This window comes from Stegodyphus dumicola, chromosome 2, assembly GCF_044657685.1.
Source record: "Stegodyphus dumicola isolate Sdum_Otavi_A_Nest chromosome 2, ASM4465768v1".
NCBI lineage: Eukaryota > Metazoa > Arthropoda > Arachnida > Araneae > Eresidae > Stegodyphus > Stegodyphus dumicola.
In genome coordinates this window covers 1891183-1906651 of record NC_140769.1, presented here as the reverse complement: position 1 = coordinate 1906651, position 15469 = coordinate 1891183, and the positions used below count along the sequence as shown (strand labels likewise).

The window sequence follows — 15469 nt, the reverse complement described above, 5'->3', positions numbered from 1 at the left end:
TGTAGGTCCTCTAGCATAATTTAAGCCTAGGAAATTAGCTCTGAATATATTAAAGACTGTTACAGATGAAATTTAAAAAAAGATCAGCTTAAGCCACATGAGACCCTCCAAACGTAATTGCTCCTGTCCTCTACACATGGTGTCAAAGAAAGACACAAACGAATGGAGGTCTGTGAGAGATTTTCGAAGGAGGCTCCGATAGTGAGATATAAGTACCCTACTCCCAACATTTGTGATACTGCAACGGAGTTTCATGGAGTAAATGTATTTTCTCGTATAGACTTGGTAAAAGCCTTTAACCAATTTGGCCAAATTTGAGTTAATTCCTTTGACACTCACAAAAAGGCTTTTGCCATTCTTTTCTGCCTTTTTGAGAGCATAAGCAGACAGTATGGGCTGCGCTACGGTGCTGCAACCTTTTAACAGTTTATTGGTGAAGTAACTCCTGAGATTCCAGGGGTAGTTTGTTGACAATATATTTATTGCTTAAAAGAACACAACTGAACATTTGGCACTATTGGAAGCTCATTTGGAGTAGTCATGGGTTAACAATTAATATATCTAAATGCATCTTTGTTGTAACATATTTGCATTTTTTTATGTTTCCACGTATTTGAACCTTTACTTTGGAACCTTTACCCCCACAGAATAGAAGACATTCAAAGTTTCTGTAAGACGAACTGTTTAACGCAGTTAAGAAAATTCTTCCCAACAGCTTCATATGTTTTAGCTCCCTTAAATAGGTTATTGAAAGGCCGCATTAATCAATGAAACCTTTCACATCCGAGTAAAATACAAGAACTCCCTCTCGAATGGGATGACGAAGCTGAGAAAGCATTCACCAATGCAAATCGCCGAGGGTACTCTTCTCAGACACCCAGTTTTTGATGCTACTTTGGAACTCTGCTGATGCATCGGACGCTGCCTTTGTAGCTCATTAATGTAATTGCGTAATTCAGTATCGAAACCCATTGCGTATCTATCCGCTAAATTCAACAAAAGTCAATGGAAATGGTCGACGTAGGATAGAGATGGCTATATATTTGTCAACCAAGAAATTTTAGCACACGGTCAAAGGTAGATCTACACAATCATTACAGATATTTACAATCTACACAGATCAAAAGCTCCTAATAGAAGCTTTTAAGCAAAAGCCCGAGTTCTACACAACAACTTTGCCATCTTGATTTTACTGGCCAATTATCCACTAATGTATCAAAGGTAGTGACAACATCATTGTTGACTCCTTATCCAGGGTAGAAATAGATGCACTTTCTGATAATCAGCATACAGATCATAAGAAATTATCCGAAGCACTTCAGGACTCCGAAATTTAAAATCCTCTTTCTCAATCTTCGGTAGTTTTTAAGCGCATTATTTTCCTTTAGAAGATGTTACTCCTTTAATTCAGTATGGATACGCATACACTTCATCCATTCATTCCTGAATCTTTTTGCTCTAAGGCTTTTCAGCAGGTTCATTTCTTTCTCTTTCCGGCTTTTCAGCCTCAACAAAACTAATCACTAAGCGATACTTTTGACCTAACATGAAGAAATTTGTTTAAAATGCTGTTCAGTCTTACCTACAATGCCAAGCTTCTAAGATTCATAGACAATCAAAATCGTCCTTTTTTTTTTTTTTTTTTTTTTTTTTTTTTTTTTCCATCCAATGGCAGATTGTGAACAATTACAAATAACCCAGTCCATTAATCTATACAAGGCCGGATGTGGTGGTCTCTTTTTTACGGAGGCACCTAATAGGTGGGCCACTATCGCCTTTCCTATGAAGGGACGGACAGCTACGACCATGCCTTCTCCGGGATTCGAACCCAGGCCCTTTGGCATCGCAGTCAGCTTCCCTGATCACCATACCGGCTGGGCGGCTTCAAAATCGTCTTTGAATACTTTTTTCCTTGCCTGATACAAACTTTTCAGGTATCCATTCATTTTTAGATCCTCTTCGAGCGTCTGAAGGTAACCCTTATTGCATGACAATTATTGACCGCTTTATTAGATGGCCAGAAGTTATTAGTCATGTCTGCTCAGATCAGGCCACAAATCAGCCTTAGGCCACAAATGGATAGCTAAATCTAGCTGCCTCGTATCAATAACGACTTATTTAAGGATTTGGGTACACACTGCATTCGAACCGCTGCTTACCATCCTCAATCCAATGGACTGATCGAAAGATTCATCACAATGCAAAATATACTGAAATTCTGCCTATAGTTTATTGGCTATAAGGTCGGCCATTAAAAACGATACAAACACTACATGTGCCGAACTTGTTTACGATACCTCATTCGAATTATCCTCAGATGTGTTGAATGTTACGAATTCCGTATTTTCTTCTCAATCCTATGTTTCACAGTTTCGATCAGACATGCATTCACGTAGACCAATCCCAACTTCTAAACATGTTCATCCATCAATTTATGAACAACCATCACTCCAAACCTGTTCTTGTGCATTAAGGATCGCTTCTCCACTCCTCTAACTCCACCTTACACTGGACCTTAAGCTGGTATTAAAAAAACCGCACACATATTTTATTATAGAGGTTAATAATTCGGTTTCACTTGATCGCTTAAAACCAGCGTATATGCTGTCGGGACGTATAGTTACACCAATAATTCCTCAGTTTTATACCTTTTAAAGTCTATGAAGACTCAAAAATTGTTCTAAAATCAGTAACTACTCGCAGTGGACGTCCTGTTCAGTTTACAAAAAGACTGCTCACTGCAATAAAATTGAATAGTTATAGTACGTGAAGATTTACAGTTAACGTTTTTTGCATATATTTGATAATTATCTAAATTCTTGTTTCATTAACTTTTCATTACTTCTATTTTATTATAACATGCATTCGTATCGTTAGATATTTCAATTAGTATTTCATTTAATATTATTACTTGCATATCTTGTATTTTGTTTTTTGTGCATATTTCAAAGTGTATTTTAATGTATATTTCTTTTCGGAATATCTATATCCTTTACTGGAATTCCTTGTAATCATGCCTTTTTGTTTCGTAACTTTGTTAGTGTTATCTCATGTTCAACTGCGATCATTGACGTCCTGACAACACATTGTCTTTACCGTCTGTTACGGTTTAGTTTGGTTATTTAATTATGGCAATAAGAGAAGGGATGCTTCCGTGGTGGATTTTCTAAGGGAAACTGGCTCGCATACACGTTACACATTGGAAAAGCACGAAAGCGCCCATGCAGCTAGTCCGTTTGTCTGGAATGGAAACCAAGTCGGAAGTACCAGTGTTCAGAGACTTTATCACTCGGTCGCTGGTGGATCCATCTGTTCTGTAAAGGTCGAGTAGTAACGAAGTAAAATAATTGTAATTATTGTGTGGTAATTGCAAACTAATAGAGACTAATTGATTAAATGCGAATATGTTAATATAATTGGATTTAGTTAGTCTTAGTTGTCTTTTAACTAACAAACACAAATATAGATGAAAATTACGGCTTGTCGTTGTCAGATTTTACGAAAAAACAATCTTTGTGTACATAAAGGAGTAACCAAGAAAGACAGTCAAAACTGTAAAAATAATATTAAAGTTCATTTAACTATCAGACAAATTTATTTTGATCTTTTATTTCTATTATTATTATGTTGATATGTTTTATACCTGGATGGAAAGATAATGCTCGCTACGTAAAGTTTCAAACGCTATGAAAACAAATCCTGACCTAAGAAGAGGCTGAAAGACTTAAACGCAAGCTTTTACAAATTAATATTAAAGCTGTCTTCTTGCCTAGATTTAAATTATACCCGCGAATGTTTCTCTTATAATCTGTTCTGAATTCATTTCAAAAGATGATTACAGTTTCAGATATTGTAGTGTTTACATATATAGAAATTGAAATGAATACCTTTTGGACCCTTGTAGGCTGACAAGTGAGTTACCCCTCTCGTCTGAATTTAGACAACAAAGTACTAGGAAGGTTAAAATAACCTTCCATTTGCAGGTATTAAAAATAACATACGCTGAAATTAAAATATTTAAACTGGTTAAATTCAAACTGGTTCAATTAGTTAACGGCGCGTATTTAACGAAATATATCTATTTTTCTATATTTAATATTGGTAAAATGAAAGATGAAATTGCGCTAGCATTTTCGCATATTCTTGCTAGAAAACGCCCGGGAAAAAAACCCCCGAAGTATAGAATATTTTTAATAAACCTGTTTTTCCTTTCATGAATAAATTTAAGAAGAAGGGTTACAGTTTATGAGAAATGTATAAAATAACATTTTTTATAAGAGTTGATGGTCAAATAGATACTTTTCACCCTGCTTACCAAAGAAAGAAGTGATTAATGATCACATAGCATGTAGGTTTTAATATTAAATTCAAGAAAAATCTGGAGAATGTCACTATTCAGCTCATATTTTCCTCATTTTGAAGTTCCCAATCTGTAGCCAAATTGACATCTATCGTATCAAAAGAAACGATGCAGGCCACAATGATAGAGACGCATTTTATTCTTGTGTATAACGTAGTCTTCACTTTGTAATAAGTGTCAAATCTCTCTAGATTTAATTAAAATTTTCGTTCTAGAAATGATTTATGAAATTATACCCATGTCTTCGCATTTAAAATTTTGATTAAAAATTTACCAGGACATTAAATGCAGTTAATTCCCAATTAACCGAGGTAATATCAGGGACGACGTTCGTGGTTAATTCAAAATCAGGATTAAACCGATAGCAGTTAAAAATACAATGAAGAGGAGTTATTCATATTATAGTTACCCACAGAAAACAGCTTATCTATATTTTCAAGCACTTTAATATGGAAAACACATTGATCTGATTACGTATTAAATCGGTCAAAACGAAAACATAGTAAATAACGGAAGAATAAGCATCGTTATAAATCAAGATATTAAGTTACAAGTGGAATTAAAGAATATTACTCGTATTTATATAGTTTACTTAGCTTATTTACATAGTTACAATTGCATTGAATAACAAAATTTGCAAGTTGTAAATAAATTAAAGAGTATTTATTTTCGAGTAGCTTTAAACTCGAGAATAAATTCATTTGCTTATCTAAACGAAATGAATTTGAAAACACAAAGAACACTTTGTAATAAAAGCATCTAAATAATATTCGTTTATAATATTTAATCAATTATTATATTTGATAATATTTATTGTTTATAATATTTAATTAATTATTGATTAAATTATAAAATTTAATCAATAATGATATTAAATTAAACAAAATTAGTAAGAAAATTAGTAATATTCAAGCAGTTTAAGATAGACAAAACTCATTTGACTGCACGGATTAAGTAAGTTTACAAAGCAAAAAGAACAGACTGAAGAACAAAAACCATTAGAAATCAAGACATTAAATTAAAAAAAGCGTTACAGAAAAACGCTCGTATTATTTATTATTTACTATGATTATGATTATATTGCATGCTGTAAACCATTTTTTAAAAGGGGTCGATGCAAGAAAAAGGCTGAGTATCCCTGGTTTAGACAGTAGAAGGCATAATTTAAAATGAAAATACGTAATATCGAAATTTATTCTGACTGTTATCCAATCGAGTCAAAATGTTTTTTATTCATCATGAACTTGCATACACGAACCTCAAATCGTAAACATCGACAAACAGTCTGTAGTGCTTAAATAAGACAGGCAAATAAAAGGAAATCAAGCAATGATCTTTTCTAGCATTCTCTGGTAGTACAAAGGTGCGTTGTTACTGCCGTAGATATTTCGCAACTTCTGTCTCTCATCAAGGGACAGTTTGTGGTACTCATCCAATCCTGTTGTCAGTTTCTCTGTTTTATCAGTAAGAGTTTCATTAAGTTGAACCATCTTCTTCCGCGTTTCGGAATCCCACAACTATTATTAAAGAAAAAGAAACAAAAAATATCATTCTAAATAATAAGTTTTAACTGCGTTGTCAGTAGCATAGGTAAAAAAACTATGCTTCTCAAGAGAAGAGATGGGAAGATCTCATTCTAGAGCTATGAGTCTAAACTACACAAATCGGCCCAGTAATTTGGTTTAAAAATACTTTTCACGCTCTACAAGTTTTACTGTACAGACAGAGTAAGTGACATAAAAGTTTTATCTTATTCTTATACTTTCTATAAAGCATAGTAATCTACAGGGTGATCAGCGAATAAGCCCTGATTTCAAAATTAAATATCTCTACAACAAAAATAGATAGAATTATGCGGTAAACTGTACATTTATTAGCAAAACTGTAAAAATGGTGCACAAAAGTTTAGAAAATTTAGTTACGAAAATCGTTAACAGATGGCGCTCTGCACTGAAAACTCTCTCTAAAAGGAGTAAAAAAATTAATTAAAAAAATTAAGTGAAGCATCCTTTGCAATCAAAATACAATTTTTTCAAAATGTTCACCGTTCGAAACAATGAGGTGGCGTAAACGAACAATGAAATTTGACATCACGTCTTGCAATGTCTCGACGAAAATGGAATCACATGCAACACCAATCAACGATTCAAGCTCATCTAGAGTAGCAGGATTGTTTCGATAGACAGCGTTTTTCAGTGCGCCCTACAGAAAGAAGTCACAAGGACTCAGATCGGGAGAATATGGAGGCCAAGCTATTCCTGTGTCAGTAAATTGAGGATAATCTAACGCAATTGCTCTATTCCCAAATTATTCATGAAGAAAGGGAAAAACTTTATTTGTTCGATGTGGTCGAGCCAGATCTTGCAGGAACCAGTCGATCCTCCAACGCTAGTTGAGTGCTGACAAATTGTTCCAAAATTGTAACGTAACATTCTGTAGTTATCGTTTCTCGTAAAAAAGGGTCCGATATTGCCTCTGGCGCATACCGAAGCCCATGCCATAACTTTAGGCGAATGCAGTGCTTTTCCTTCACACAAATGAGGATTTTCGGTACCCCAAAATCTCCAGTTTTGTTTATTAACGATTCCATTCAAATGAAAATGTGCATCATCTGTGAACCAGATGCAGCTCACATCAAATCTGTCGTTGTCTATCATTGTTAGAATCTGATTCTCAAAGTCAACCCTTTGTTGCACAGCTTTCAAGGGAACAGTATGGAAACAGCCGTAGGCTATATTTAAATATTTTTTTGTGTGCTCGTGTACTTCAAACCTGTCTCTGATGCAATCCGAAGGATGTTTTTCACAGGACTTTGCTGAACAAATTCAGAAACTTTGGCTGCATTTTCAGGGGTGACTATAGTTTGCTTAGGCCCAACATTTCCCTTTCGATCATCAGCCACGCTGCTAGTCCATTCGAATTTCGCGAAGAGCATGCGAATGGTGTTTGCATCGGGTCCAACTGGAACATTGAATCGGTTTTGAAAACTGTACGTGTTGCCGTAAGTGAAATTCCAGAACCAAAATACACATTGTTCAGTGGAATACATTATTTCACTTTCTACGCTAGCCTCTTTTCACTAGCCAACAGTTGTACTGATCACTTTCGACTTCGAAGCACATTTTAAAGGCTATTGATAGGCCATTTCGATTAGAGAGCCATCTGTTAACGATTTTCATAACTAAATTTTATAAACTTTTGTACACCATTTTTACAGCTTTGCTAATAAACGTAAAGTTTACCGCATAATTCTATCGATCTTTGTTGTAGAGATATTTAATTTTGAAATCAGGGCTTATTCGCTGATCTCGCTGTATATTTCTTTTCGTTTATCTAAGCTTTTCTTAAAATTATATCTATTCATTATGGCTCTGGCAATGTACGCGTGCCTTTTACTGTAGATTGCCATGTAGGTTGAAAGGAAAGTTGTTTCGCAGACCTTAGTTAGGAACCGGTTTCTGGTTTGAATAGTCCTGAATGCGAGGCTTTGAAGTAAATCATTACAAAATGATTCATTTCGTCCTTTCCTGATACTTTAAAACTAAATTTGTTATAAACAATTTAGGTTTTCAAATTTCCATATTCACTAATACAAGGTGCGGAATGTGACATTAACAATTTTCTTTATTGCAGTAGATGTAGGATGACACACCGGTTGTTCAGAGCAATAAGTACAACCTGACATAACTTTAAGAATGCAGTCCATCAGATACAGGCAGAAGTAAAAGGGGGCATGGCGCCAGAATTGTACCATATAAGTATCAAGATTGGTATTGAGAGGATTAATATTAGGAATATTATTATTTATTGTAAGAGAGGTATTTTCTTTTTAAGATTTTTTTGGGCATTTTTTCATTGAAGATTAAGTCCAACTGTAGAATTAGGTGCCTCTTGACCCAAGTCTTGTGAGGTATTTCCTCCCTCCTTACAGCGTATCTTTGGGGTATAATTGGAAAACGCCTCAGGCTAGCTATCGGGAAGTCGGAAACTGAAATCCCAGGGAGGGCATTGCGCATTTTTCATTTTTTTCTGCTATGATAAACTTAATACCTATAGTAACGCCTGTACTAAAAGAGCTTGGGCAACAATTCGTCACCACTAGAATTTGGTAGTTGTCTCCCCACCTCTTCCGTCGCCCTTTAAGTGCCGGAGAGTAAGATATTCCCCCCTCCTAACTTTTGAACGTGTAATTGGGAGCAAGTACGGCTAGCAGTCGGGAGCCCCAGAGTTCGAATCCCGGGTGATGGCACTGCATATTTTTCACGTCTTCTGCTTGTAAATAAAATGCTTTATAATCTCTACATTCTCACCTCACTAACCGTATAGCTTCGCCCAAGTTTTAAATGGAGGAAATCCTAAGGGATGGCTCCAATAGCCTTCCACCTCTCTTCTTTTATAGCCAAACCACTCCAGAAGACTTCCTTCAGATAAATTCCACAAGCACATGTTTTAAAATGGACCTTAATTCAAAACACATCATGGTATATAAGGTATTTTCGCCCTCCTTCCAGTATGCCTTCGTGGTGTAAAGGTGGTACATTCGGTGCGTATTCGAGAGGGCCAAGTTCAAGTCCCGGAGATGGCATTGTTCATTTTTTGTGTACTTCTGCTTCAAAATCTATAAAAACTCTACAATCCATAAAAACCGTATAAATTTGGATTCCAAGAAAAAGAACGCATACGAAATTGGCAAAGTTGCTTGATTGAGGGATTGTTATGAGCATAAGTGTCCGAGGAATGGTTTTGCGCATGATTGGTAGAGTTTGCCACTTTCTGAAAACTTCGCGATTTCTACTACGTTGGTTGTGTTAATATTTAAATACCTTTGTTTGTATTAGTGTTTGCAACTTTATCATGACCAGTAGGTTGAATTTGAATTTTTTCTTCAATATAAGTGTGCCTTTGTATTACTTGCACAAAGCAACCGCGAGCAAAAATCATCCGTTTATTGTGTCGCTAGATGAAACAAACCCAGCATCACTTTTGAACAAATTTTTGAATAATTTTTCGCATGCTGCAGTTATCTGATAAATCTCCTTTGTATATAAAAATGAAAATCTTCTCTAGGTTTTTTTTTCTCTCTTTATACCATTAAAACATCGTAATTTACGTCTTTCACAATAAAATATCGTCATCAAGTAATGCAACGATGTTTCATAAATATGAAACATTTTATGTTTGTAAATTCAATAAGAATCGGTTAATGAATCTGAGATTGTTTTCAATCATTTGCTAAATAAAGTTATGAATCTGGAATTGACATCTTGGGGAAAAATAGGTTCTAGAGATGGTCTGGTGCCAAATATCGGCCCTGGTACCGGTTTTCTGGCAACCATGAATCAGCGCTATCTCGCCAATGTGACAGCAACCATTTTTTATCACGGGACCTATGGTTTTCTTAAATTTAATTTATTTGAGTTTAATTTGATAGGATCTTCTTAGTTTAGCTGTCGAGGCTTAGGTTATAAGTAAATATAGTGCACGCCAAACGAGGCCTGCTTGTATATAACGGAGGTCTCTTTTAATGGTTATGTGTGGGAGTATTTTTTTAACTTTAACCGCCGTTAATTGACCGTTGATTTTCGTTAGGTGGTTGTGGTTTGTTCTTATTGGATGACTGTTCCGACACTACCACAAAGTGTCTCTGTTAATTTAAGTACTCGTTTCTTTTTCCCTATGATAAAAGGGTAAGAAACGTTATTGTTGACTGGGTATGAAAAAAAAATAATAATGAATATTTTATTATTACGTATTGTTTCTATTTGATTACTTGTTAATTTATTGCCTTTTATGTAGGAATTCTGGGGTTTATTTTGTTCGTTCTCATAGAATTCTAGAACTTTTGATTCTGAATGGATGAATGCGAGCAGTTGTGAAAATAACTCCTTCAGAAGTCGATATATACACAGAAACTCACCCCGACAGGAAGTTAACGACATTTAGGATTTATAGCCAGTTTGGCGATACTCTAGAAGTTTCCAGAAAACAATATGCGAAGCAATGATTTAACGGCTGTATTTCAGTCGTGGGAATTGATTACTTCAGAGTTAGACACAAGGAGCTATCTGAATTAATTGTAAACTGTGCTTTAAAGTCTACTCCATGAGTGACGTCGCATGAGTATCTGGCACGTCCTAGCCCGGGGTTAGCGTCCCCGGGTTCGCTGGGTAATGTCCTGCTGCGATAGGTAGCCCGAGCGACTGGTAGGTAGCAAATTAACGACTGGTGCCGTCTGGTGAATGCCAGGCGGTGCTTCGCTTTCTCCGAGAGGCAATAGCGGAGATTAAACCTCTGTGAGTTGTTCTGAAGGGGGGCGGACCTGCATATGCGGTTACGTCTAGCCAGGCAGGGAAGCCAGAAATTTCTTACTCCATGAGCGATATTGTTTTATTTGTTACATTTCTACTGAGCTAAGGAGACTTTTACATATCTCTATACTCTGCTTGAGCTATTTATAACTGCTTACTTTGCTGTGTGTTGTTATTTGTTATAATAAATTTCCAGTTTCTTCCTACTCATCTGACATAACTATGGAAGAGACATCTTTCCAATCAAGCCCCTATCTCACAGCAATGTGACATATCAGTTCAACATAAATATATGTGTAATATATTGCATTGTGTAACATATTGCATTGTGCATGAAATACTACTATAAAAATTACCCCTTACTATATTAAAGCAATTTTAAATTAGCATGAATTTCATTTCAGCTTGGATACATTTTTACTCCAAACATACCGTAAAAAATCAGGCGGGCCTAAAAGAGACACGAAAATCTTATAATTATGCAAAGTGTAATGTAAAAAAAAATCATTTACCTGATTTCTGATATTGTTGATGCGATTAATGACAGATTTCATTTCTGTGTTTTGTTCTGTTAAAAAATCCAAGTCGTGGTTAACTAAAGCCTGATTAAACTTCAAACCTGGCAACAAAAAAAATGTTTTTTCATTAAATTTTATTTTGGAGAACATTTACATAGATTATAAGTGAATAGTGACTTTTCAAATTTATAGTTTTCTTCAGTATTAATACATTTTTTCATTTCTTTACAAAACACATTATTTTTTAATCAAGTTTCGTTTTTCACTGACATTTAGTCAGATGCTAAGAAATATATAAATCTTGCCGGGCGGTTCATACAATCTTAATTTTGTTCATAAGATCTTAATTTTCTGGGATGAAAAGCAATTGGATGGAGATTGCCATCTGGATGCTCTTGTTTTAAAACTATGTGTTTTCCTTAATTCCGCTAACAAAGTTCGCGAACTCTCCTAAATTTATCGAACGCATTTTATCGATGATTTTTAGTTTAGAATGTGGATTCGCCCTCAGTCTATCACCTAAAAAGCTCAAAACTGGATGTACAGATGACAGGTAAGAGCAGGTCCGAAAATCCGGGCGGCTAGCATTGACTAATCGGGTTTCGTCCGGATCCCGCAGCTATCTAAAGCTACACTCCAAAATCAAGGCATTCATAAGGCAAAGTCATACAAAGGCAAAGTATAAGATTATTCTGCACGTGTTTCATAAAGTAGAAAACAGATCTCAGGACACAATACACTTCACATTTCTTTTGATGGAACATCATTATTATAAAAGCTCATTGTTGCGGAAATTTTGCTGTTAGATAATGATCAGAAATACATTACGCCTTTCCCCCTACCACCAACCTCTGGATGAGATTTTCGATTCAACGGTAGAGACATGGCACAGCTAGAAGTGAGAGGAACCCCAGAATTTTCCCATTGGTCGCACAGCTATAGTCCCGCCGCACTAACTATGCAGTTTTGTTCTACTTTCGAAAAGGAACGCCCTAGGTAGCAGTATGAGAATATCCTACCCCTTTTTCTCCTACCATCAACCTCTCGAGAGGACTTTCGGCTCGCCTTCTGTTTTAAGTGCCCCATTACCGCGTACACACTACGTCCACTTGCAAACGTCCATGCCCACTTACAAACATTCGGGTTTTCGATCTCGGGCCCACCGATGCGAATGTCAGCGTAGGTAACGAATATACGTGCTGGGCGACTTAGTGGCATGGTAGCGACACCATACGCAAAGACCTAATACAAAATTTTCTGCCTTATATTCTGATTTCAAGAACACTCTAAGCAAGACGGCAACCGACAGCCTAAACCACCATGCCGGTCAGGGAAGCACACATGAGAGGATTGTCCAGCTACGTATTTGGAGTTCTGCAAGGAGCATCCTACTGTCTTCCCGGCTTGACCGGAGGAAGATTCAGTCCGACGAGCAGGTGATAATCCCGTATGGTGAACACCCTGGTCGAGAGCCTGCTCAGCGGCGAGTAATAGAAGTATCGAGTAAGAAAGGAATTGTGAGTGGTCGAAACCTTTGCCCAGGGAAGACAGGAATTACGAAGGCTTTCTCAAATCATTTAGTCCTCTGTAAACTGTACACCACACTTCAGTGAGAACTTTGTTGGTTTAAAGCTTTCTTACTATCGAATCATTCATTCAGCAACTCAGAATATCCAGAATACTCCGTGGTGTATGCAGCCATGGAGTCGCGACTTTGGATTTTCAGGAAATGATTCCAAACCTTTTTGAATCCACTGGCCAGATACTTGTCTTCGTTGGCAATAGTCAAACTTAATTGATATTAGCTTTATTATCGAGAACGTTTTTCATGTGCACCACAGGAGGTAGACGGTTACTGCATTTACGACAGGAAGAGAAGGATACGCAAACAACCAAATCTTAAGCTAAAGTTCGAATCCACATCTATGAGTTCAGATTAGCTAACCACTGGGTTTCGGATAACATTCCGTTCATCGTAAAGTAAATAATTTCATTTCGTAGTTTTCTTGCGTACATAATTTCCTGTACGTCTTCGAAACACAAACACCTATCAATTCTTGTGACAAAAAAATGTAAATGAAAACAATAACCGGAGGCATGTGACATCAGAAGCATTTATAAATACAGCAAACGTTTCCGACACTGACCACCCACAACTCCAGGTGTTGCTTTGCGCACCAACGGCCGAGTAGTACAGATTGCTGAACACGGTAGTTCGATTTGAGTTCAAATACCGGAGATCGGGTTGGCTGCCTGATTGTTTTCATGATTTTCTCTCTGTGTAACATTAATATGAGCCAGTTTCCCTTAACCCTTTCCGGCACGCTAACTTTTAAAGTTGGAGTTTTGATTAAAAAAAAAAAAAAAAAAAAAAAAAAAAAAAAAAAAAACGTAGGCAGTCTAATTAGGCCTAGAGGAGTACAGAAGTAAAATTTTGTGAACGTAGCTCTTATCGTTTAATTCTGTGGGTTAATCAGTGTGCCCAAAGTGGGCACACTGATTGAATAGAGCTTCGAAAAGAGTATTGAAACGAGCATTGTTGTTAATGAACTGACCGATGAGATGAGGAGAAACAAAGAAGACAGACTCTCAGTTGTCCTGGATGATCGGTGAGCCCGGTCTGGGCCCACCTAGGGTTCGCCGCTTGATTTTAGGCAATATTTCAAGGCAAAAATTTAAAACTAATATAGAATAAGAAGATCAGCATACAGCCAAAAAATAACATAGAAATTTATTTTCAAACAATTCCTTTTATACACTAAAAAAATCTGGAAGATTTCTTTGAAAACTGAGGGTCTTAAAAAACTAAATATGGCTAAAATATATGGACTCGTTCGTGTTGAGCTGCCATCTACTATAAATAAAGAAGGTTCAGAGTAACCTATAAATCCCTTTTTATTCAATTTTTCTGTGCGTACAGAAGGAAATTTTTAGGTGTGTCCAGACCGGACGCACTGTGCCACAAAGGGTTAAAACGTTCTCCACGAAGACATCCATTGCCTTAGGCAAATAGCAATAGAGCATTTTACCATAATTCAAGTAACTACTCCAATCCAGGTGCTTTTGTCTTGTACTGAAACTATCACTGGTCTAAAGTGATTAATACCCTAAGACATACTAATCGATTTCAAATGTGATCTATGAAAGTGGCCACTTCTACAAGCGACTTTACGATATCATGCAAGCCAGTTCGTTGTCATTCTACAATAATATGTGATTAGCCGCAGTTATGATTAAAGCGTTTCCATACGACACGTAAAGATCTTTCCCGAGAAACCTGAAAAGTTTGAGCAAGAGGAAACTTAGTTGGAATTATATCATTTCAATTTAGATTGATTAATTTTTTGCACTTAAGAGAAATACGTATATTAGAACGCTTGTAATCAATAATCTCAAAATTCTGCCCTTCCTTAATTTTCCATCCTAAATAATACTAAATGAAACGCTTTTGTCTAAGATTTCTTTGACGAGCAGATAGGTTTTTCTCTATATAAACTAACAGACCTTCGTACTTTCGTTGCTTGTTATCCTTTCCTTTGCAGCTTTGTTGCAGATGCTTATTATATCTAACTCGCCTAGCACCACATGCGGTGCTCGTAGAATTAAAAATCAGAGACATTTTTGTAAGTATTAAGCCATTTAGCTGAGAAGAGCTTTCAAGGGTAGATGTTTCCCGTCACACGTCATTATCAACAAAGCCTTACGGCGTACACTTTGTCCTTAAATTAGCATTTTAATGGGCACTCGAACGCCTTGCAAAAAAATAAATCGAAGCCTGAGTCTTCGATGCGCTTCATTATCGCTTCGCTACATTAAGCGTCACATCTAGGAGCTTGAGAAAACTTTTAACGACCTGAAAGATCCCTGGAGAACATCATCCTTTGAAGGAAAAGAAAAGACAGTTGAAAGAAATGAATGGCTTGGAAAGAAAAGAAAAAAGACACGTTATTTTAAGAAGTATGACATTCATCTTTAAAGCATAAACTTGATTTTTGAAAAAGGAGGAACACGTGTCGAAGAGGAATTAAAAGAACAACTTTGATTACCATTTTTTGAATGTTTTGGTAGTAAGTAGTGTTTCGATAGAGGTTTTGTCACAGAATATTAGTCAATCATTTGAAGAGCCAACATTCCATTAGTGCAAGAGGTTCGATGGCTTTTGAATGAATGAGCCGTTTTAGTTTTCAATCGCTTGTTACGCGAGGGAAATTCTTTAGAGAAAATCATACAAATAAGTAGAGATCGGAGCCATTTTTTTCATATTCATAAGCAGATGTTTTTCT

General features: G+C 36.2%; 1 protein-coding gene across 1 annotated transcript in view; it reads right to left on the bottom strand.

The window, feature by feature from the left end:
* Positions 1 to 5572: 5572 nt before the first annotated feature.
* LOC118185880 (uncharacterized) overlaps positions 5573 to 15469 on the bottom strand; it is a 65357-nt gene continuing 55460 nt past the window's right edge. The window contains exons 6-7 of the mRNA XM_035355804.2: positions 11181 to 11287; positions 5573 to 5877 (exon numbers count right to left, since the gene is read on the bottom strand). Coding sequence (XP_035211695.1) covers positions 5683 to 5877; positions 11181 to 11287 — 302 coding nt within the window. The 3' untranslated portion in view covers positions 5573 to 5682. The remainder of the gene's footprint in view (positions 5878 to 11180; positions 11288 to 15469) is intronic.